This window comes from Hippopotamus amphibius, chromosome 3 (genome assembly GCF_030028045.1).
Source record: "Hippopotamus amphibius kiboko isolate mHipAmp2 chromosome 3, mHipAmp2.hap2, whole genome shotgun sequence".
Classification (NCBI taxonomy): domain Eukaryota; kingdom Metazoa; phylum Chordata; class Mammalia; order Artiodactyla; family Hippopotamidae; genus Hippopotamus; species Hippopotamus amphibius.
Window position 1 is genome coordinate 23,864,819 of NC_080188.1, and position 25,594 is coordinate 23,890,412.

Consider the following 25,594-nt stretch of genomic DNA (forward strand, 5'->3'; position numbering starts at 1 on the left):
TGGGAGCCACTCTTCAGTTGTGGTGCACTGACTTCTCATTGCTGTGGTTTCTCTTGCGGACCACGGGCTCTAGGCTTGAGGGCTTCAGTAGTTGTGGCACGTGGGCTCTAGAGCACAGGCTCAGTAGTTGTGGCACATGGGCTTAGTTGCTCCGTGGCATGTGGGATCTTCCCGGACCAGGGATGGAACCTGTGTCCCCTGCACTGGCAGGTGGATTCTTAACCACTACGCCATCAGGGAAGCCCTATGAATAGACTTTTATTGTTCTTGTGTCTATGCACAACATGTGAAACACTGTTATATTCAGTAATTTATTTTAGTATAACTGTTGAGTTAAAATAATAAATTTCAATATATACCCATACAGTTTTATTTTTATTTAATTTTTCACCAGTTTTCCTCTTGGCATGACATATATCTAACCCTTAAACAGTTAAAAAATTCCTTGAAAACATATTTTGATGGGAGGTGCTAAATTGTGAAAAGTCGTTTAGTCACAGGAGGATGGGAGCCTTTTCATAACTCCTTCCTACTGGAATAAACTGGAAGAATTCCATCTATGGGGCCTTCCTGCTTCAGAACCTAGATACAGCTACTCCCTTTTCCCCTTCTTTCCTATTTTAGCAAACTTCTGGCAACAAAACAGACAACATTTTGTGAGGACAAACACAGCAGTTGCCACACATGCTAGCAGGAACCCAATCACATCCAGAGAGTGGTACTGGAACCAGGTGAGGTTGTGGACGGCTGGCCGCAGGTGCTTGGCTCCTTTGTGGCGCATGACAAACTCGATCCAGAAGACTGCTCTGTCCAGGGGCTTTATAGGCTGATCACGTTGAATGATTGATAACCACACTGCCTTCTCTTTGTATCTGAAGGAAAACCAAAGAGACATCAATTTATAGAATGAGCTGGAAAAGATAAATATGTGAAATTTCCATGCAGATAGAAGAAATGAGTAGCACATAGAGTGGAAGAAAAATTGATTATTTTCCTCAGAGATGATTATAAAGATCTCAGCTTATGGGCTAGAATTTGTTGAATGTATAGATTTCAAGCTATGAGGAAAAGAGAGAAGATGGGAGAGGAGAAGCATTTGTAGTCTAAAGAACAGAATACGTTAAATCGTGAAGGCAAAGAAAAAAGAAAAGAAAAGAAAAGAAATACATGATTTGAGCATTCAAAGCTTGAGTTATCCAGTAAGGAACTCTTAATACACCTGGAGGAGAAGTTTTAAAATACAATCATATTCCAGAGATAGGAGGTAAATCCATGATGAGGTTCAGAGACACGTCCAGGCAGCGCTGGTCAGGAATTGGTTTTGACCTTATTTTAGTGAAGTAGTGAAAGTGTGGAACTTGGTTCAGCTTGGTTTGAATCCTGACTCTGGCGCTTATCTTGCTGCCTGCTTTTTTCTTTTCTTTTCCTGTTTTACATTGTTAAATAGAATGCATAGGAATAGTATCTTATCTGATTATTTAGAGGAATAATATACTGATTCTTGGCTGTATTCCTAGTTACAGCAGACTCTCAGTACATGTTTCCTAATGTTGTTGCTTTCCTGTTAGTTGTTTGAGAATATGGCGTGTGCTCAACATTTCACCTTCAGGCTTTGGAGTTATATTTGTTTTTACTGTTGACATGATTATAGACTAACAGACAAGGAAGAAGGAGGAATAAAGAAATATGGCTCACGGACTGTGAATCACAAAGTGCTATAACATGGCACTGGAGCGATAACAATGGAGGTAACTTCTCTCCCTGTTCTGTAAAAAACACAGGCGGAGCACTGGGTTTTTGAGAGGTGGGCAGTAATCCGGAAACATTTTTGTAATACAATAGGGAAAACTTATAATGAAGAAGTTACTTCATATGTGCAAAGGACTTATTACAGTGTGTAGCATATCATAAACATGCAATATATATTAGCTAATAAATTATCATTTTTGACACCAGCTTTACATTATTAAAAATTTAAAAAAATACAAGGATACTAGAGAGATATACTTTTACATAAAACTGCCAACTGAAATATATATTTCTTTAAAAAAGTAAGAAAACCTTCTTACAGTTTTCATTAAGTGTAATGTTTGTGCTAAAATTAAAATTAAATAACACCACTTTTAAAGCACAAATGTCCACTGTGCTATTATTACTAATATATTCTCAAAATGTTTTATTCCAAAGTCATTATGAAACAAAAGGGGGATAATATATACACCATATTTGTGATATTAATAGTAATAGTATTACTGAAATTAAATCACAAAAAAATTTGGAAAGCAAATGTTTCTGGTTTCAGAAAATTTGTTTTTTATATAGGAATATTGCAACACGTCTCTTCAAAGTCAATTAATTTTTGATTTTACAATTCTTCCACATAAGACAAAAACAAGCACAACCTAAACAACTAAGAATGTATCTACATTTGTAAGTAGTATCTACATAGTTGTAACTGAGTAAATTAGAAAATTCTAGATGTTTACCTTTTCTCATTGATGGGAACAAAATATTAGCACAGAAAATTTGAGAAGTGTTATTGGGAATTTGAGATGGATTATGTCATGGTGATTTACTGAAAATAAACCATCTTAGAAGAGTTTGAGACATTTGAGTTCACATGCTGAAAGTCGTGTGTAGATGAGTATTCCTATAACATTCATGGTTCCCTACTTTAACTTTGTTGTCAGTGCTTCCTCTTAGTCCTTGTTACCACTGAGTGATTCTTCTCATTCTAATGATTAGCTCCTTTTTTTAAAAAAAAATATTATTTAGTGTTTAGGCTGCTTTGGGTCTTCGTTGCTGGGCGCGGGCTTTCTCTAGTTGTGGTGGAGCGGGGACTACTTTTCATTGTGGTGTGCGGACTTCTCACTGTGGTGTCTTCTCTTGTTGAGGAGCAAGGGCTCTAGGCACGCAGGCTTCAGTAGTTGTGGCACGCTGGCCCAGTAGTTGTGGTGCACGGGCTTAGTTGCTCCGCGGCAAATAAGATCTTCCCGGACCAGGTATTGAAACCATGTCCCCTGTATCGGCAGGCGAATTTTTAACCACTGCACCACCAGGGAAGTCCCTAATGATTAGCTCTTTCAAAATTTCTTCACTATCTTTAAAACTCTGACAAACCTATCCCCTACAACCACTGAAAAAACTTAATGTGACACAATAGTGTCGTTAGTAACAGTAGGTTACTAAGGACTGTTTACAAAGCATTGAGCAAATCTTACTCCTCATTGTTTTTACATGAAGACTCCTGCTGCCTACCCTGTTTTCCTATGAGAATTTCTCTAGAAATAGTATATAGTAAAAAAAATTATACTCACGAAGGATTATTAATGACTTGCTTCAATGCACTGAGCAAATCTGTTCTTGACATTGTTTCAAAGTCCAATCTGACAGCTGCTCCCTTGGCCTTTACATGAGCGATGTTATCAGGTTGATCGGCAAACAAAGGAATGCCCACCATAGGGATACCGTGGTAGATGGCCTCATAAATGCCATTGGCTCCACCATGAGTTATAAAAGCTTTGGTTTTTGGATGACCTAGGATTGAGTGAATTTCAGTAAAATTATTAATTATAAATCTTAGAAATAAAATGAGAAATGGCATTAGAAAGCACTGAAAGAAGCAACATCCTTTAGATAATAGATGATTACACACAGGAAACTGCATTTAAATTGGTTTCCGAACTCAGAGCAAGGATTCACTAAGCCTGCTGGAGAGGTAAGTGAAAACTTCATGAAAGAAGTGCTTTGTCACTTGAACTTCACAAATGAATTCAAGATTGGTAGGTGAACAGCTTGAAAGAATAATCTGGGTAAAAGAAACCACATATGCATAAAAAGGAGGGAGGACATGTTAGAAATATATTCTTTTAAAGAAATAGTGAAGTCATTTAGTCTGATGAAAAGGGTATTAAAGTGACAGGAAGGGTAATTGTAGTGGCACTGGAACCAGAGGAAGGAAGAGCTACTTTTATCATAAAAGGGGTAATTGCCTCGAGAAAATGTGGATTTTCTCCTACAGAAAATGGAGAGTCACTGGTAATAAAAGACGAGCTGGTATTTTTCAGTGGCATTTAAAATAACCAGAGGGAAAAAGATAGGTGTAAGGAGAGAATTCAGAAACAGAAGAATAATCTACGAAGTTATTTAAAAGTTCAGGTGAGAAGTGATTACAGCCAAAACAAAGATATTTTGATTCTGACCATAAGAAATATGAACTGTGTATAATAAAATGACAATTGTTATATTTTCTCCTATTTTCATCTATGGCTAGAAGTAAAAATAAAGGAGTAAAGTTTTCTTTTTGAGTGTTTCAATAATAAAAACTCGGTAAATTTGTTTCCTGTTCAAGTACTATCACTCTACTCAGCTGTTACTCATGTTTTCGGTATTTGTTCTGCCAAGTCTCACCAAGAAGGTCGTTCTGGGGGATCCACTCATACAGCCGAGTATTGGGTCCTAAAGTACCTGGTTTCTTGCCATCATATCTCCATATAACCTGTTAGGGTAAAGGAAATACCTTATTCCATTCATGGAACTTCAAAGTTATAGCGACAGATTTCTAAAGAGATTAAAAGACATCTAGTTAAACATCTTCCATGTTACAGGTAAGAAAACAAGGACAAGAGATCTTAAGTAATGATAACTACTAATGTGCTGATATCAGTAGGAATACCCACATTTTATGGACTTATGTAATTAGGTATGGTATGCAATAATGACATTTCACACATGATGCCATAGAGAAATAAGATTTTGAATGACAAATTTAAATGTTTAAGGAATTGTTACATGTTCTCTATTCTATTCCAAAAAACAGTGGCAAATTAATAACCTATACATTTATTTTGCTTTATTTTATACACTCTCATTTTAAAATTTAATAGCCATTTGCTTATTTCTTTTTGACTCATAGTAGGGAGTTTACTTATATACACTTGCTAATATAGTTTGTTATCTTATTAGAGTTTTCCATCTTTTTTTTTACAAAAAGGGAACAGCATGCAATCAGCCACTTAAGAGAATTAATATTTCTGCTTATTTATAATTTATTAGTAACAAGTTAATTAATGCTGTTTAGGAAGTATTAGTTCTTTTAGATTACAAATTGTTAAGCACTACTTCCAAGAAAAGTGACGATTAGCAATTTTTTTTTAATAAGACTTTAATTTCTATTTATTTATTTATTTATTTATTTATTGGCTGTGTTGGGTCTTCATTGCTGCACACGGGCTTTCTCTAGTTGCGGTGAGCAGGGGCTACTTTTTGTTGCGGTGTGCGGGCTTCTCATTGCTGTGGCTTCTCTTGTTGCGGAGCACAGGCTCTAGGCACATGGGCTGCAGTAGTTGCAGAACATGGGCTCAATAGTTGTGGCACACGGGCTTAGTTACTCCGTGGCATGTGGTATCTTCCTGGGGCAGGGCTCGAACCCGTGTCCCCTGCATTGGCAGGCAGGTCCTTAACCACCGCACCACCTAGGAAGGACGATTAGCAATTTTTGACATGAATCCAGTGTATTACCCACTTTTCTACGTTTGGAAGTTGTTTAAATTTAGAGAAGAAAAGCCCGTCATTAATTTGTAAATAACAATAATACTTTGGAAAAGTTCCAAAATTGTGGTGCTAAAATTTATTCAATTGACCCCAAACACTTCAACAATGAAGCACAAAGCATTCATAGCATTGGCTAATGGTGGTTTCTATGCTCAGTACCAAAATAAGGTACCAATTTTGGAATTCCTATGCAATTCTCATAACTAGATTATGATTTACAGTTGTTTATTTTCTACTTGCTATGTGAATATAAAGTAGGTTCCCAGCAAAAAAATTAGCATAGGTGTTTAGGAGATTACTACGATATCAGATAGTAAACCAAAAAGTAGTTCACAAATATCCAAAGATCCCTGGTGTATTTTATGTATTAGAAAATAAGTTGTTACTCTATCTTATGGAGAAGGAGGCAGCTGAGTCTTTTCCATTCCAGTCTTCCTCATGCTTGACTCCTTCTTATAGTCCCTCTCCTTCCTCCATCAGGAGGAGTAATGTGATAGGTTCGAAGCAGAGTCCATTAAGGGCCAGACTTTACAGTACACAGGGTTCACCTTAAGAGCAGGACCCCATCTTCACCCTTTTTTTATCTTCCTGCTTCAGACTTTGGCAGGGTCCAGTCAACCAGGGAGGTTGATGTTTCTCTTTTTCTAAATCACTGTGGCTGGATGGGTATCCAGAGGCATGTTGGGGAGCCCTGGCCATCCTTTCTCTGAATAGCACCCTGAAAATCATACTGAATAGGGCTGCTCCAAAATTTAGCGGAAGTAGAAGGGGTTGGGATTACCTGGCAAGTAAAAATTGCATGGCATATTTCAGACTTTTATCAATAATACTTAACATTATGGTACTATTACACCTACTGCTAAAATTTAACTCCTGAGAATACCTGTACGTGTATCATGTCCTCAGGAGTCCTTCTAGGTAAAGGAGCAAATTACACTGCAGAATCTGGTGATTTCTTTTGTTGCCTATGATACTATTATAATACCAAAACTCACACTGCATTTCTTAAATATATCTTTTTGATTACAATGTTAATCCAAAGTTATTGTCAATCAAAGCACTCTCTGTACTACTTGAGCACCCGCCATGTGTATTTTGGCTTTTATAAATATCTGAAATACGTTGGAGCTATCATAATAGTTTACCTTTCTTGCAGATATTGTCTGTAATAAGATCTTCTGTAGAGTTTAACAGACTTATTAAATAGTTGTCCACCTTTAAGTTACTATATGTACCTTTTGTGGAATCTGGGCAAGGGCTGATGCAATCACATTGGCTCTTTCTTCTGTCATGTTACTGACCATTGACCCCAAAGAAAACACCACAATACCATTTTCTCCAGAGCTCTGCACAAACTCTTCCATTTCCTGTGAAAAAGCATTTGTTCCATCACAAAAGAGCAACAACACAGCAAACATGACTGAAATGATGGCTATGAACTGCTAAAGACAGAAAATCTGGTATAGTCAGGAATTACTAGAGTAGTGACTTGTTACAAAAATGTGGTAAAATACACATAAGATAACATTTACCATCTTTATCATTTCTAAGTGTATAGTTTAGTAGGGTTAAGGGTATTCACACTGTGCAACCAACCTCCAGAGCTTGTTCTTCAGGCCAAAACTGTAAGGCTGTGTTCATTAGGAAACTCCGTTTCATCTTTCTCCAGCCCCTAGCAGCCTTCATTCTACTCTACGTTTCTAGAAATTTGATTAGTCTAGATATCTCATAGAAGTTGAATTGTACAGTATTTGTGTCTTTGTGACTGGCATATTTCGCTTAGCATAAGGTTCATCCATGTTGTGTCGTGTGTCATATTTCCTTTCGAAGGCTGAGTAATTTCAGTTTGTAGATACCACACTTTGTTTATTGCTTTATCTATTGATGAACACTTGGGTTGTTTTGACCTCTTGGCTCTTGTGAATAGTGCTTTCACAAACACGGTGTGCAACTATCTCAATGGCATCCTAATTTCAATTCTTTTGTATATATGCCCAGAAGAGGAATTGCTGGATCATATGGTAATTCTATTTTTTATTTTTTGAGGAAACTCCATAGTGTTTTCAGCAATGGTTCCTGTTTAACAGACCTCCTCCCTGAGGTCCTTGGGAAGGAGATGTGTGATATGAGGTCATCTTCTTCTATTATGTGTATTTGTGCAAATGTGTATGTGTGTAAAAGCAAGAAAAAAGATACACAGTAGTAAGAAGGAGATACAGTTAAACAATGTTATATCAGATTCTTCATCAATAATGCTATTGATTACTAGCATAGATTCTTGGAATGATTTTCCTTGCCTTTAATTTTTTATTATTATAGTTCTACTAAATCATTTATTTATTCTAGGCAGATTTTCTGGAGAATTATTTTATTATAGTTTAGTCACTAGTATTTCATTTCCCTGCCTATTAGCAATAAGAAAAAGTTATGATTTGAATGACTTTATCATTCTTTCAGCTCAATAATCCTTATATCTTACCTTAAACTTTGTCAATATTTCCCAAACTCTCTCTCTAAATTACTAATCACTGACATTGAGGAGTCTGGTATTGTTATTTGGATGTTCTAGGAAACAGTCCTATGAGTCCTATTTATAACCCAGAGATACACCTGTGTATTTACATACTTGAGTGACCATATTGCTAAGTTTGTTTACACCTTTTACTCTGAAATCAGTGTTGTATGATTGATGTCACAGTAGGATGTGCTACGTGTAGTTCACTTTAAACTAAATAAATTTCCTGATGAAGCTGGATTTGCCTGGAATTGTTTCAAAATTATCCTGTCCAGTGATCCCAGATCCTTGCCAGTTAAAAATAATTTTGTCACTTCCTATACTAGAATAAGTCCACATTGCTCAATGTATTCTCCTACAAAAAAAATACATGCTTGGAATTTTTTCAGAATGATTTTGTCCTGCAGTCCTTCATACTTTACGATATAAAAAATTTATTACTTTTTGCATTAGAAAAATTCCACATTGCTTAATGTAGTCTATTGAAAAACATGTAGAGAGGCAAAATTTTCCTGGATATCTAGTCAAAATTATGTACTTATCTTTTAAATTTCTTTTTTCTGTCTTATATTCATTGTTCTTTTCTCTCTGGAAAATAGTAACCCAACCCTTCCATCATAAAAATGTATATTTTCTGATTATACTTATTGTCATAAAACTTTTTTTTTTTTGAAAACTATTTTTAACAGAAAAAAGAAAAGATGAATTGGTGTTTTCAGACTTTAACCTTGTAGACTACATCGTATAGAGCATCCTTCAAAAGTATAATTTCTGCCTCATGATATCAGTCTCAACACTAATGTCATTGAACTTTCTTAAGAGTCACATGGTGCATCCAGGTATTATGTGTATTTCCAGTGACCTGTAGCAGCATTTAAAGTTACCTGTCCTCAGTGTTTTGTCTCATTGGCTTGTTATCCAAAGCTGCTTCATCTCTGCTGTGGAAGATGCATCCCTATCGTATTATTGTAATATATCCTTTCTTTAAAAATTAATCACTGATGTGGACTGATTATTCTCATTCTCTGACATCTTTATGAAAATAATATGAGCTCATGAAAAGAGTATGCAAAATATGAAAATTTATAAAAATGAAATAAGGTATACTCTCCATCTAGGGATGTCCTTAGTTTAAAATTCATATACTTTTTTAAAAGGACGAAATATCTGACATAAAACATTATGTAATTTAAGGCATATAATGTATCGATTTGATACATTTATATATTGTAATAGGATTGATTGCCATTTTAATGATAGTTTGCACCTCCATCATGTCACATAATTATCATTTCTTTTTTTTTGTGGTTGGAATAATTAAGATTTAGACTCATAGTGCACTTGATGATTATAGTACAATGTTGTTGTCTATATTCACTGTTCTGTACCTTAGATCTCTAGGACTTATTTACTATGAGATGCAAGTTTGTACCCTTAAAAAACATCTCTCTTATTCTCCCAGCCCTCAGCCCCTGGTAACCACCATATTACTCTTTATTTTTACAAGTTTGAATTTTTTAGATTACACATAGAAAGGATATCATACAGTATTTGTCTTTCTTTTTCTTTTGCAAAAGATAAGTAAAAATGACAAGCTTTAGCTAGACTAACAAGGAAAGAAGATGACTCGTAAATAAAATTGGAAATGGAAGAGGAGACAATACTGATACTGATACAGTTGATATAGTATTCAACTGATATTACAGAAATACATAAGGTCATAAGAAACTACTGTGTAGAATTATATGCCAACAAATTACAAGAGATAATCAGGAAGAATTAGGAAACCTGAACAGTCATAATGAATAAAGATATTGAATCGGTAATCAAAAATCTCCCAACACAGAAAACCCCAGGATCGGGAGGCTTTGCTGATAAATTCTATAAAATATTGAAATAATATTTAATGCCAGTACTTCAAAAACTCTTCCAAAAAAATTGAAGAGGAGAGAGGGAACACTTTTAAACTCATTATACAAGGCCAGTATTACCTTGATACCAAATAGTTAAGGACACTACAAGTAAAGAAAGTTATAAGCCAATATCCAGGATGAATATAGATGCAAAAATTCTCATCCAAATATCAGGAAGCCAAATTCAACAAAACATTAAAAGAACTGTATCCTATGACCAAGTGGAATTTATCCTTGGGATGCAAGAATGGTTCAACATAACCCAAATCAATAAATGTAATACATTGCATTAATAGAATAAAAGATAAAATAACTTGATTATCCCAATATAGTCAGAATAACATTTGCCAAGATAACATCCCTTTCTGATAAAAACTGTCACATAATGGGTGCAGAAGGAACATACCTCAACATAATAAAGACAATATATGACAAACCCAAAGCTAACATGCTCAACAATGAAAATGTGAATGTTTTTTCTCTAAGATCAGGAGGAAGACAAGGATGTCCACTCTCACACTGAGTCAACATAGTACTAGAAGTTCTAGCTAGAGCAACTAGGCAAGATAAAGAAATAAAAGACACCCAAATCAGAAAGGAAGAAGTAAAACTGTCATTTTTTTTGTGTGTGTGGATGACATGATTTTTTGTACAGATAATCCCAAAAACCTGAACTAATCAACAAATTCAGTAAAGTTGCAGTATATAAAATCAACATACAGAAATTAGTTGCGTTTCTCTATATAATAATGAAACATCTGAAAAAATTATTCCACTATGATAGCATCAAAAACAAGAAGATAACTAGAAATAAATTTAACCAATGAAGTGAAAAATCTGCAGTTATAAATACAAGACTTTGTTGAAAGAAATAGAAGAAAACACAAATAAACGGAAAAACATCCTGTGTTCATGGATCACCAGAATTAATATTAGTAAAATATCCATAGTACCCAAAGCCAAGACATCATACCTCACAATTTCAAATTACCCCCAAAATTATAGTATTAAAAACAATATGGTATTGGCCTAAAAACAGACAAATAGAACAGCGGAAGAGAATGCAGGATCCAGAATTAAAAGCCTGCATTTATAGTCAACTAATATTCGACAATGAAGGCTAGAATACCCAGTGGGGAAATGTTAGTCTATTCTTTCTCTGCTGAGAAAACTAGATAAACACATGCAAAAAGAGTGAAATGAGACCCCTACCTTACACCATTCACAAAAATTAACTCAAAATGGATCAAAGACTTAAACATAAGACCAGATAATACAACACTCCTTAAAAAATGTAGGAAGAAAACTTCTTGAAGTTGGTCTTGAAAATGATTTTTTTGGAAATGACTCCAAAATCATAACAAAAGAAAAAATCAAAAATAGGACTACAACAAATGTGAAAGCTTCTTCACAGCAAAGAAACAATCAACAAGATGAAAACACAACCTACAGAATGGGAGACAAGTATTGCAAACCACATATTGAGTGAGGGATTGATATCCAAAATATTGACACATTTTGTCAAAAGTCAATTTTTAAGAAGTACTGAAATTTTCTGAGAACGTAATAATTAATGCAAAAGTAAATAGTGTGAAGGAATAGTTTCTTTATATAATGAAATCTTTACAATCATTGACTTGGATTCAAATCTTCTTTTGCAACTTAGTAACAACAGCTACAATTACTAATTATTATGATTATACTATTATACTATTAAGATTATATTACTCATGTTTTCTTTGTCTTTCTTCCTCTCCTCCTAAGTCCCCCACCCCCACTAATACTCTCATGTTCCTGAAATAAGAATGGTGAAATGTCTCAAAATATAGGGTTAAGATAGAACAGAGCTTTCACTAATCTTATTTCAGTCTTTGGACACTGTGAAAATTACCATAGATAACTCAAAAACAATTTGCAATCCAAAGAGATACTGAGTTTTACTCTTGAAATAGATATCAGTTTTAGTTTTCCACCAATAAAGAGTGGACAAAAGGATCTCCTAAGAGATTACAAAAAAATCTGCGAAAGACTGTTTGCTCCCTATTTATGTCTTACATAAAATTAAAACAGATCATATCAATATAAAACATTATATTCTTTCCTTCCTAAGGAATAGCATCTTGTAAAATGAAGAGATCTTTATAATTTTAAACTATGGGCAGTTTTCAGATTCAAGTGGCACAAATTATCTTGTCTTTAGTATATGTGCAGAATTTATGATTCTTATATATGCAGTGTACATTTTCTCTGTGTTCATTCTGTCAGGCAGCTATGGTATCAAGACCTATGTTCCTTAAGGGAGCTTTCTTTACTGAAGTTTTTGTATAGGGTTGGTGTAGGCAGAAAACACCTGTTCTAACAGACTAAGTTCTCTCTTTCATGCTGTAAGATGTAAAACCCTGGTATTTCAAATGAGAAATGGTTTAAATGCTGATGTGAAAGCAAGGAAATGTTGGATTTGGCAGCAAATCCAATTGTTAGGGCCTGCATTAGCGTTGTTGAGGAATGGTCTTCTTTATAGCTAGAGCACTGGTGAAGAGTCTCAATTCTCAGAAAATAATTTTAGCTTTTCATCTTGCTCATTTGATTGCTAAAGCCTTAAAAATGTATTAAATTATATTTTATTTAAATTAATTTTATTAAATTTATTAAATTACTTTAATAACTCAATTTTTTTCTAATTAAAAAACTTTTAGAATTTACTTTTAAATCACTCCATGGGATATCTACTTTTTAGGACTTTGCTAGAGAAGGTAATCTTGATGGGTTGGAAAACCAGTTTTGATTCAGTTAGGAATTAAATACAGGTGACTGGCACATGCTGGATATTGATAGTATGTAATAGTAACAAAAAAACAATAATGGCAATAGTTAACATTTCTTCTGGATCACTATGTGCCAGAGACATTTTGGATGTTTCATATGTACTAACAATTTTTTTCCTCACAAGAACAATATGAGGTTGGTACTAATATTACGAGTGAGTGTGGTCGTATTTCTACGAACACTCTAGTCTAGCTTTCCATCGTTGCCCGTATCTTGCAATAACCTGCTAAATGGTTTCCCTTTTCTCTCTTGCCCCTTTACAATCTAACTCAGTGACTACATCCTGTGTTTTTTTTTTTAATGTGATCAAATCTCTCCCTTAACCCTTTTAATTTTCTCCCTATGCCTTTACTAGATGCTTCAAACTTCTCATAATTATTTGTATTTCACTCACCTCTCCAGTGTTATCTACTTCTTTACTCAGCCTTTCCTGTTTAGACCAAATTTGGACTTCTTGGGATCTGTCATTACTACCCTATCTCCTTTTCTTTTGTATCTTCCTCCACCCCTGCCCTATCCCTTCTGTTATTCCTGAACATCTTTCAGATCTCACCTTAATTACTAATAACTCAGAGATACTTTCTTTGATTCCTGCTGGATGTTTCCTTGGCATTGTGGTTTTTCCTTATTGTGAAAATTAACACACACTTTTTATTACTTGCTTGTATTCTGTCTTTCCAGGTAGAGTGTCAAGTGGCAGAAACTGTGTCTACACCATTTCTCTGTATATTATCATTTACTTCTGGTCATTTTATAATTATTTTTAAATGAATGTCTGATGCTTTCTTATGTGTTGAATAATGAAATAATTTAACTGACGTTCTTAGTCTCCCAGTTTTCCCATTTTTATTTTGTAATGATAATGAAATTCAGATACTTTTGTTGGTATAGAAATATATGAGTTTCTAATTGGAAGGTCACTTTATCCAGCTTCTTACATCTCTCTCACTGTAATTAAACATTCTAAATAAGGAACACAGGATTATTCCTATTGAAATGCAAAGTCAACAAAGCACAACAAAGAGGAATAGGTGACCTTAGGCAGGGGTTTGGCAGGTTTGCAGTGGAGGCCTCCAACAAATTCAAAATTTGGTAGCAGTGGGTAAGGAAATTCAAAATCCCAATAGGTTCGAATGAGCCATATTTCAGCTTTCCCCATTGTCTCTGATAATGTAGTGGGTCTTCCTGTACATGAAAAAGAAAACAACAACAACAACAACAAATGTTAGATCAAATGAGAATATTGCCATGTGTGTCTATAAGGTACATTTTGGGAAGAAGCTTGGAATGAGGTAGCCAAAGATGTTGGAATGTTTCTGTTCTTTGATAAACAAATATATATGTATGTGTATAATATAAAATATAGTATAATCTGGAAACTGAGCTAAACAAGTAGAAACAATTTCGAAATGCTACCTAGATACTTGTGCTATAAATATGTGTGTCACTCTTCAATCTACATGTCTTCATTTATGAAGACATTTTATGAGGCTTCTAGAGACTTTTTAAGTTAAAAAAAGAAGTTTAGTCAGATGGATGTACAAACACTTAGAGAAGTTCTAAGTATTTCATTTTGTGGTTTATGACCTCCTGGAGTGCCCTGAACTAGTAATGGACCACAGGATTATATCTTATCCTATAATTTAATGTTTCCATAATATTTATGAGATTGATGGAACATTTTATATTTTCATTTCATCATTTCACTTATAGCAAACAAATTTCTGTGACTTTACATTTATACAAACTCAAGGCACTAGGAAAGTTAGGATTTCATGCTACGAACTAAAATCATGACTTACCTAGTACTTCACTGTAAAACTGATTCCACTTCTTCTCATTAAATATTTGGAACCAAAAGTCAAAATAAAGTACATATATCATATTTTTAACTCTCTCCATGAATGTCATGTGATCACTTAATTCTGAAAATATAACAGGTACATAGGATGGTGGGAATGGAAGTTTTCCACTAAGCTTTTCAATTGAATAGCCAGGAGAGAAGCGGAGACTGTACACTAAAGGTACTTTAAGTAATTCAGCCAACAGCTCACCACAGGGTCCAATGGCATCCGCAAGAACGACATCAAACTTTGATTTATGTAGCTTTGTCATAAGTTTCTTGTTTGAAACAACATCTTTACAGTTCTTCATACTAATATCAGAAGATTCCCAAAATAAACTTTTTAGAGCTGGAAAAAATGTCCAAAATGAATCTTTTGCTATATTTTTCCATTTCTCAATAAAATATTTGATAAAATTCTCAAAATCATCTTTAGTTAAAGACACAGGGAAAGGCTCAAATTTGATAGCAGATGGTTTGTTGGAATCAATAAGAATGGAAGCTGAAGATGTTAGAACAGTCACCTCATGACCTCTTGTGGCAAGTTCATCCAGAATTGTCTTCATATTCAGCCAATGGCTGTATTCCACTGGCCACACCAGCACCTTCCCGCAACTCCCAGAGCTAAAGTAGCAAGTCAGTTGTAGCAGCAGGAGAAGTGAGAGCCATTTCACAGACATCTTGTTCATAGGCAACACTTCTGTAAAATAACTGTATCCTTCTGCTGTTTTGCTCATCCTTCTATCCAAGGATAAGTCAATCAGGAAGTTAAATTATAACTCCCACATCTTAAGAAAACACATTATGCAAATTGTCAGCAGCTGTGGGAGCAGTGAAAGGGCAAAGTGTAGAACGCTTCTAGATAATACAGTGTGTTTAATATTGTTTTTCAGTGCTATCGCCCATCTAAAATTCCATGATCTTGCACAAAAAATCCAGTATATTATGTAAGAAATAAGACTAGTGTAAACACAATAGCAAGTGTGTCCTGTCTGCAATCTCCTTCACACAGATTTAAAGATAAGGTGACATCAGCATGATGGAGGGTTAGGAAGGCCCAACACTTGTATCCCCTACAAAAACAACAAAAACAATAAATGGACAGGTACAAACCAATTTAAATTACTTTGGGAAAACTCAGGATTGTAATGAAGAAGCAGTAGAAATCCTGAAGAGGGTAAAAAGTTAGGATGGCCATGTAGGAAAGCATGAGAAAGATTTTGCCTAGATCACCCCATCCCCCAGTTCAGAGCAGCTTGGCACTGGCAAGGATCAGAGGGATTTCAGCCCATGGGGAAAAGGAGCAGGAGAGCTCCAACAAGCCTCACCACTGATTCCATTTGACAGAGCTGCCCAAAGTCCCTGCTTCTGTCTTTCCTGAGGCTGGAAATGTCACTGTGGTGAGACCTGACCCTTGGGGCCCCATCACTCCTGTACCTTGCTTTCCCTGGTTGAGTTGCCACAGTGCCTTAGCATCTATGAGACCAGAGCTGCTGCTCTGCGCCCTGCCCCCAGGTTCTAAGTCTGCACTTTGTCTTGACACAACTGGGGCCATGCTGCTATTGCTTTGGACCTCACCCTATATTCCTAGTTGTGGCTTTGAGTGGCCATTACCTAGGTTGAGCTTCTGCTGTTCTACACACCATTGCTGTGGCCTAAGTCATGGTTTTAACCTATCATCACTGGGGCTATAATCCTGCTACTTTGCACCTTACCCTGGGTCCCAATTCAACACTCTGATCCATCATTACCAGGGCCACACCAGTGCTGCTCTGCATCCCTCCCATGGGTCCTGACATGTGGCTTTAACAGATCACCACTGGGAACATGCTACTGCTGCCCTGTGACTTCCCCCAGGGCCCAAATTGAAACCTTGACCCACCATTCCCAGGCTATACTGCTATAGGATGCTGGACCCCCAGGTCTAAGCCATTGTTGAACCCTGTCATCTCAGGGCCTATACCACTGCTGCAACTTCTCCCTGCCCAATCCTGGCCAATATATTAACTATATATCATGTGCTTAACAATACAACTATATACACGATTTACATGCTTGCTTTTTATATTTGTTAAGAGAAGAAAGGAGAAGAAATATGTGTTTATACTGTCTTGTATAATTCCTTAATTATCTTCACCAGTGCTCTTTGGTTGATCACAGTGATTAGAATTGTAGTCGTGTTGCAGAAATTGGTCCATCGAGAAACCAAGCACCACACTCGGAGGGTTGGAGAACTCAGGTTTATTAAGCCGGCGGCACCAGATGAGCTAATGCTCCAAAGTTCTGGGCCCCGAGCTCAGGGTGAGCTTTACTTTTATAGTGCACATGTTTACAGAGCATGGAAGTTTCCAAACAGAAACTTACAAGAGCAGGTACAGAACATTCCGTTTTTTAGCAAAACATCTTACAGTTACATTCAATTGTTAGGTCATCCTGTTCTTCTGTTTTTCTCTGCACAGCAAGCATATTTCACAAAAGCAAAACAAGCATGGAGTTATTTTTAGCTGAGTGTAACTTTCTAACTTTCCTCTTCAATCTCCCCCTGATGCCCCTTAAATTTTATAAGGCATCAACTTCTTGATCTTCTAAGCCCAGGGGACGATAACCTCTTAGGGCTAGAAGATGTGCGGTGGCCCTCCTCTCCGCGGTCAAATTCCTCAAGCTTCCGCCGTGCGTAGACCAGTCAGCCCTGGAGTGACTGGAGCAGGGCTGAAGATCTCAGCTGGGACTCGGTTGTCTCCGTAGGAAGACCCAAAGCGGCTGGTTTGGATAAGCTTTGGCAGTACAGGTTCCTCACCCTTCTAGAGGTGCTGCTCCCTTCACCTGGGTGTGGTAGATCCACGGGGTGACTTCTGTAACTTTAACAGCAGTAGGGGTCACCAGGACGACCGTATGAGGGCCAGTCCAAACTGGCTGAAGTGGTTTCTTCCTCCAATCATTTACCCATACCTCATCTCCTGGTGGATAGGGATGAACCCAATTGCCCAAGGGAATGGGAGTCCTTCCTAAGGTTTCTCAAGTAATACGGTGAAAGACCTTTCCCAGGGCCTGGAGGTGTCGAGATATCTCCAGGTCTGCTAGTTGTTGGGGGTCTCCCTTGAGCTTCCCTATCACTGGAGGAGGTCTCCCGTATAAGATCTCCAAGGCAGGATAGCCTTAGGACCTCGTGGTGCATCGGGCTCAAAGTAAGGCTAGAGGTAGCATGTCGACCCAAGGTAATTGGGTCTCCTGACAGAGCTTAGCAAACGTAGTCTTGAGGGTCCGATTCATGCACTCAACTTTTCCTGAGCTTTGTGGTCTGTAAGTGGTGTGGAGCTTCCATTTGACTCCCAGTGTCTTGGACAAAATCTGAACTATCTCAGACACGAAGGCTGGCCCATTGTCAGACCCTATGGAGAGAGGTAGCCCATATCTGGGGATTATGTCTCTTAGTAGGGCCTTGGCCACCTCTCATGCCCCTTCAGTGTGTGTGGGGCAGGCCTCAGCCCATCCCGAGTAGGTGCAGACTATCTCAAGCAAATACTTATAGCCTCGGTAAGGCTTGACTTCAGTACAGTCCACTTCTAAATGTTCAAAGGGCAATGTCCCAACTGTCTGCACCCCTGGGCTGGGTCTTGGTCTTTGGCTGGCGTTGTTTTGTGCACAAGTCACAAACCTAGCACTGATCTGGGCACACAAGGTTGGAAGCTTAGGAACGAAATAGGAGCAGCTCAGTAGACTTTCTAGTGCAGTTTTCCCTAAGTGAGTTGTCTCATGGTGTTGCTTCACCAGCTGGACTGCTATAGCACTGGGGACAAAGAGTCTTTGGTCTGGAAGCTTCCACCAGCCCTCTTTTCCTTTAGTTCTTCCCTCACCTAAAGCCCATTGATCTTCTTCTTTGGTATACCTCGGGGACGGGGGCAATTCTGGTGCCAAGAGGACCTTAGAAATTGGCTCCGGACCCAATATGGGACTCGCTTGGGTCACCGCCTCCTTGGCTGCCTGATCAGCAACCTATTTCCTTTGCTGACTGGATCAGTTCCTTTCTGGTGGCCTTTGCAATGGATGACTGCCATCTGGGAAGGCTTCCAGATTACTTCTAACAGCTGAAGGATTTCTTCTCTGTTTTTGACCCCTTTTTCCCCGCTGTTAGTAGTCCCCTTTCTTTACAGATGGCTCCATGAACATGCAAAGTAGCAAAAGTATACCTTGAGTCTGTGTAGATGTTGACCTGCTTCCCTTCAGCGTGCCTCAGCGCCTGGGTGAGTGCCCACAGCTCAGCGCATTGTGCCGACCACCCCTGTGGCAAGGCCTCAGCCTTTATCATCTCATCTGTTGTTGCTATTGCAGAGCCTGCTTTGCGTTGTCCTTTCTGGATGAAACTGCTTCCGTCAGTGAACAGTTCCAGTTCTGGGTTCTGGAGGGGAGTGTCCGTCAGGTCTGGCCTGCTCTAGTAGATTTCATCCAGGACCTCTTCACAGACGTGATCAGGGGTTCCTGCCTCTGTAGGTAAGAAGGTGACAGGATTCAGTGTCTGCACAGTCTCAGGGTGGACCGTGGGTTTTCGCAGAGCAGTCCTTGATAGTGAGTCATTCTGGTGCTGGTCAGCCATTTATGTCCCTGGCTGTTCATCAACGTGGTAACAGCATGGGGGACTTTTACATTTATATTCTGTCCCGGTATAAGCTTGTCTGCCTCTCTAACCAGGACCACTGTAGCAGCTAATGCCCTGAGACATGGCGGCCATCCCGCAGCCACAGAACCCAGTTGTTTGGACAGATATGTGACCGGGCTCTGCCATGGCCCAACTGTTTGTGTGAGGACCCCCAGTGCGGTATGATTTTTCTCATGCACGAAGAGGTTAAAGTCCCATGTCACATCTGGCAGCCCTAATGCTGGAGCACTGGTTAAGAGTCTCTATCTCCTTGAAGGCTTTTTCTTGTTTAGGCCCCCACTCTAGGGGGTCCTTACCAGACCCTGCTGTGGCCTCGTATAATGGTTTGGCAGTTTCAGAGAAACCCGGTATCCAGATCTAGGAGAATCCGGCAGCCCCAAGGAACTCATGGATCTCTTTCTTAGTGCTTGGCCAAGGTACTGAATAGATGGTTTGCTTCCTTTCATGTCTGAGAGCCTGATGCCCTCTCGATATGACAAACCCAAGGTACTTGACCTCCTGTCTGCAGATCTGCACCTTTTTCCATGACACCTTGTACCCCGTGGTGGAGAGGAGGGCCAATAGGGCTTTGGTGCCTTTCCAGCAGTCCTCTTGGGTGGGACTGGCTAGCAACAGGTCATCTATGTAGGGTGCTGCTCAAGGCTTCTCTGGGGAAGGCAGCAGGATCCGCAGCCAGTGCTTCACCAAACAAGGCAGGCGAGTTTTTGAAGCCTTGTGGCAGTTGGGTCCAAGTCAGCTGGGTCTTTCTCCTGGTGTGTGGGTCTTCCCATTCAAAGGCAAACAAGGGCTGGCTGGCTGGCTGGTGATAGCCGGGGGCAAAAGAAGGTGTCCTTGAGATCCAGGCAGGTGAACCAGCTCGCTTGGGTGGGTAAGAGACTCAGGAGGGTGTAAGGGTTGGGGACCACTGTATGGATGGTGATCACTGCATTGTTGACGGTGCGGAGGTCCTGGACAGGGCAATAGTCATGCCCTCCAGGCTTCTTGACTGGTAGGAGAGGAGTGTTCCAGGGAGACTGACACTCGATTAGAATTCCGGCATCACGCAGGCGTTGGATGTGGTCCCGAATTCCCAGACGTGCCTCTCGTGGTACTGGGTATTGCCTCTGCCTGACAGGAGTGGCCCCTGACCTCAAGTCCACCACAATGGGTGCACGGGTTTTGGCCAAATCTGGGGGTCCCTTTTCTGCCCAGACAGCAGGGAACTCTTCTAGCAGGCTAGTTGGATTCCTTTGTTCTCTTTCTGAAGAATAGAGACTCCATTCATCTTCCCTGGGCATGGTCACAGCCATTATTAGAGCTGGTTTGCTCCCCAGTATGAGGCTTGTGGGCTTCCCAGGGACAAAGGTGATCTGTGCCCCAAGCTTTGTCAGCAAGTCTCTGCCCAGCAAGGGAATGGGGCACTCTGGTAAGTACAGGAATTCATGAGTCATTAGGGGGCCCCCTAGCTGACATGAGTGAGCCTTGCAGAATGAGTAGGCAGTCCTGTCCCCTGTGGCCCCAATAATAGTTGCTGTTCGACCTGTGAGGGGAGCCACAGGTGTGGTTACCACAGAGTGTGCAGCTCCAGTATCCACCATAAAAGTCATTGATTGGCCCCCTACTTTCATTGTGACCGTAGGCTCCTGGGGGCCCAGGATCAGGGAGCCTGGTCCTCCTTATCCTGATCCTACTCCAGCCAGGCCGGTAAGGTCTTAGGCGGCTGGTTCAGGCTGATACCTTCCTCTGCTGGGTTGACTGAACTTCTTTGACCCTTCAGCTGTCCCTCTATGATGGGGACATTCATTCTTCCAGTGTCCAGTCTCTTTGCAATAGGTGCACTGGTCATGATGTAGTGGCAGTCTCCTCTTGGCTTCCCCTTTCCGCGGGGGAGCAGTCTGCTTTACCGGACCTGGGTTCCCCAGTGTGGCAGCCAGCAGAGACACCTTCTGCTTCATGCACTTGTTAGCCATCTTTTGGGCTTCTTGGTTGCGGTTCACAAACACCTTGTTTGTGACTTCCAGCAGCTGGGTGGCATTCATTCCAGCAAAGCCTTCAAGCTTCTGAGGCTTATGGTGGATGTCAGCATGAGACTGGGCCACGAACGCTGCCTTGACCATGTGTTGGTTTTCCCGTGCTTCAGGGTCAAAAGGGGTATACACCCGGAACGCCTCACAGTCTCTCACAGAACTCCATGGGTGATTCATCTGGCTTTTGGTGCACTTCTCTTGTCTTGGACATGTTGGTTGGTTTTCTGGCTCTTGCCCTCAGTCCTTGCAGCAGGGCTTGTCAGTATTTATCAAGGGAGTCCTTCCCATCCAGGGTATTGAAGTCCCAGTTGGGTCAATCGTCCGGTGCAGCCCTCAGGGCCCAGGCTGCAGGATCTACTGTACCAGCTGGTTCCTGCCCTTGGAGCCATTTCCGTGCCTCTGACAGGATCCGGCAGCGTTCCTCAGTGTTGAAGAGAGTCAGGAGGCGATGGCGACAATTATCCCAGGTAAGTTGGTGGGTGTAAAAAATGGACTCAAGGAGGTCAATCATTGCTTGTGGCTTCTCTGAATAGGAGGGAGTGTAGTGTTTCCAGTTGAGAAGGTCGGTGGTGCTGAAGGGCTGATAATAAAGGACCAGGTGTCCTGGCTGGATAGAGCTGTCCTCATTGAACTGAGGTGGGCCTCAGGCCTCTTGCAAGGGCATGTGCAGGGCTGCAGGTTTTGAACTGGTTGGTTGGCTGAGTGAAGTCGCCACAGGCTTGGAGGGCGCTCTGGATTTGGAGGCGGTGGAGACACAGATGGTGGATGGCTGTCTGGTAAAGGGTGGGAAGGCTGAATGGGAACTGATGGAGCAGCTGGCATATAGGGCGGAGGCACAGCGGGCTCTTCTTTGGGGTCTGCATGGTGGATAACCTTTGCCAGCTTTTCTTTGCTTGTCCTCAGAGCCGGTTGGGCCATGAGGATCCTACACTGTCCCTGCCTATTTGCACAGAATCGAACCCAAGGAGGCAGCTGAATGGTGATTTGCAACCAGAAATCTATGCATGGAAACTGGTCTGGGTGCCTGGGGGTTCCTGTCACCACTTGGTACACTGCTCTAACTGTAGGAAGGTGTAGAGTACCCTCCACAGGCCATCCCACCCCCAAGGTGGGCCATTCTAACTCGCACAAGGTGTGGAGCTCTCCCGCGGTCATCTTAACCTCATAGTCTCTGGAAAAACCTTTCTTAAAGTTTTTCATCATACAATCCAAAACAGTCAGCTTAGAGGAACTTCCCCCCATGTTGACAAGTGTAATCTACCTCTTTGACCAGGGAGGAGAGGGGCGCGCATGGGAGGGGCCTTGTCTTAGGGCCTTATAACCCAGGTAGTGCTGATGTCGCTACTCCTGTATTCCCAGGCAGCATGAGTACATGCCTCCTTAAAGATGACCCTGATCATTAAATGTCTCAGGGAGACAGGGCTTAAGGAGGTGGTCTCTTTTAATGGGGTTTGCAGAGGAATAACTTCAGGTGGGGCTCCGGAGGGGGTCTGGGGTGATTGACCCTCTTGTGGGCACTGAGCTGGCAGAGGGAGCAAATATGCGTACTCTTCACCTAAATGAAGAGCCTGAAATCCTTGGGGAATCAGGGGATTATGAAGGAAAGGAGACAGAGGAAGGCAGCCTTGTAATGAGAATCCGAAAGGATACAAGAACACGTCAGAGTGTGCCGCTCTGCATGGAGTGGTCCAGGGGACCAAGAGGGAGGGAGGAACAGATCTCTCTGGCAAACGGGGCAAGTCTTTTGGGGAAAACCTAATTTCTCAACAAGTCGGCTCAAAGAGTCAGGTGACAGAAGGGGAGAGTGAGCTGTAAAATTTTAAGAAAATAATCTTGGCAGAGGGCCCTAGGGCAAAAGGGCTGTTTGGACATACACAATTGCTAAATCAAATCAGTAATCAATTGTCTCCTCCCCTTTCTGTCTATCCCGCCCTGTGTCAGTGTCGCAAAAACAAACAAGGGTGGGTGCCCCCTCAGAAGAGACCATTCAGGTGCCCGCCTGGCCACATCCCAGGGGCAACTTAGGTGCCTCTTAGCTTTGGTGGGTGGTATAGAGTCCTGACTTGAATCTGACTCGCAGGGAGGGCCTGGGTCCCCCAGAGAGAGACACCACCCTGAGCCATATGAGGTCACCATGGAACCACAGGTTAGGGCTCACTCAGACTCCAAAGCCACAAAGGCCATGGAGCCACACAATCGCCCTGGAACGAGGACAAACCAGGGTGCTCACTCACACACACATTCACACCAAAGTTTATCACAGTGCCTCCCCCCTCTGAGAAGGTCCCTAACTGGTGGGTGCCTCCCTGCTCTGGGAAGGTCCCTAATTGGTGGTCTTCTTACTGAAGACCACAGGAGGTGATCAAGCTCCTCTTCTGTCTGGAGATGGGACTTGACTGGGTTCAGTGCCCCGGGGGCTTACCTGATCCTGTGGCAGTTCCTGGTGAGTTGGTCCATCCCTCCAATGAGTCCGGTTGGGGCCCTGCTGGGGCCCAGCCGTCTGGAGAGTCAGAGAACCGGTCTGAAAGAGAACCCGAAATACCGTCAGGTGGCGCACCTCCTCATTCGTCTCGGAGCTCGTTTGCTCTGACTCGGCTGAGCCAACAGTCCGGCGGCTCAAGGGGCTGGTGTGGTTGGAATCTCTCTGGGGCCTCCAGAAATGTTGCAGAAATCAGTCCACCAAGAAACCAAGCACCAAACTTGGAGGGTTGGAGAACTCAGGTTTATTAAGCCGGCGGCACCAGATGAGTTAATGCTCCAAAGTTCTGGGCCCCGAGCTCAGGGTGAGCTTTACTTTTATACTGCACATGTTTACAGAGCATGGAAGTTTCCAAACAGAAACTTACAAGAGCAGGTGCAGAACATTCCAGTTTTTAGCAAAACATCTTAAAATTACATTCAATTGTTAGGTCATCCTGTTTTTCTGTATTTCTCTGCACAGCAAGCCTATTTCACAGAAGCAAAACAAGCATGGAGTTATTTTTAGCTGAGTGTAAGCTTCTAACTTTCCTCTTTAGTCTAGGTGTTGTATTACAATTGTAGAATTGTAATTTACTTTCTTCAGCCTGGAGACCTTCCTTCAGTTTTTCCTGTATGTCAGATTTCCTAGCGATGAATTATTTTTTTGAGGGTGGGGAACAGAGAGATATCTGTATTTTGCCCTGAATTTTGAAAGATAGTTTTATTTGATATAGAATTTTTGGTTGGCAGTTTTGTCTTTCAGCACTTTGAATATATCATCCCACTGTCATAGAGCATCCATAGTTTCTGATGAGATATAAGTAGTACCTTATTGGAGTTCACTTGTATGAATGAATAATTTTTCTCTTAGTTCTTCAAGATGTTCTGTCTTTAGCTTTCAACATTTCACTAGTGTCTATGTAAGGCTGTCCTGTGTTTTTCTTACATGAAATTGGTTTAACAAATGAGATATATAGATTAATGTTTTTCATCATATTTGGGATGTTTACAGGCATTATTTTTGTGAATATTTTGCTCTGCTCCATTTTCTTTTGGCACTCCCCTTTTGTGTACATTGCTATGCTTATTTATGTCCCACTATTCTCTACCCCTCTGTCTCTGTTCATTTCTCTTTATTCTTTTTTCTCTCAGTTCTTTGGATTTTATTATCTTATTGATCTATCTTAAATTTGCTGGCTTTTTTTAATCAGCTTCTTCAAATCTACTGTTGACGGCCTCTAGTATATTTTTCATTTCAGATATGGTAATTTTCAACTTCAAAATTTCCATTTGTTACTTTTGTAAAATATGATTTCCATCTCTTATTTGTAGACTCCATTGCATGTGACATTGTTATTATACTTTTCTTTTTTAAGGTGACTTGTGTACTTTCAGGAATTTATCAATTTCTTTTAAGTTGTCCAGTCTGTTGGAATATGATGATTTACAATAGTCTCTTATGTTAGTTCATATTTTTATTTTAGTTTTTCATTTTCTTTACTCAAGTGTTTTGTCTTCTTGGTAGTTTCCTTTGTTTCATTAAACCCATTGACAATAGCTAGTTTGAAATTTTCCATTAGAGCCAATCATTAGTTCTTCCCACAGGCAGTTTCTCTTGCCTGTATTTTTCCCCATGAGAATCACATTTTTCTATTTCTTGGTATGTCTTGTGAAATTTTTGTTAAAATGTAACATTTAAAAAATAGAGTGTAGCAACTCTGGATACTGATCCTCTCCAGAGTCCTGTATTGTTACTCTTATTTGTTTACTGACTAAATGGACTATTTTAGTGAAGTATTTTTCCCCTATGGTGTGGCTATTTGG

At 40.1% G+C, this 25,594-nt stretch overlaps 1 protein-coding gene across 3 annotated transcripts; it reads right to left on the reverse strand.

Moving 5' to 3' along the window:
- Positions 1-476: 476 nt before the first annotated feature.
- Positions 477-15,339, reverse strand: LOC130848930 (UDP-glucuronosyltransferase 2B4-like). Of its 3 annotated transcripts, none has more exons than XM_057727363.1 (6): positions 14,610-15,339; positions 13,844-13,992; positions 6,789-6,920; positions 4,411-4,498; positions 3,318-3,537; positions 477-872 (listed from the first exon to the last, which is right to left on the reverse strand). In XM_057727363.1, exons 1-6 carry the CDS (start codon positions 15,337-15,339, stop codon positions 593-595), a joined length of 1,599 nt encoding a protein of 532 aa, XP_057583346.1. In that variant the 3' UTR covers positions 477-592. The 3 variants fall into 3 exon arrangements, with proteins under 3 accessions (XP_057583346.1, XP_057583348.1, XP_057583347.1); XM_057727365.1 differs by having other exon boundaries at positions 14,862-15,330; XM_057727364.1 differs by lacking the exon at positions 6,789-6,920.
- Between the last annotated feature and the right edge of the window lie 10,255 nt (positions 15,340-25,594).

Excerpts from the sequence above, each read along its gene's own strand:
- LOC130848930 (XM_057727363.1), bottom strand. The coding sequence starts at position 15,339 with ATGAACAAGATGTCTGTGAAATGGCTCTCACTTCTCCTGCTGCTACAA. Across the intron at positions 6,921-13,843 it reads CTGCCAAACCCCTGCCTAAG|GAAATGGAAGAGTTTGTGCA; the intron begins GTCACCTATTCC and ends GCTTTTTCACAG. Across the intron at positions 873-3,317 it reads CAAGTCATTAATAATCCTTC|ATACAAAGAGAAGGCAGTGT; the intron begins GTGAGTATAATT and ends GTTTTCCTTCAG.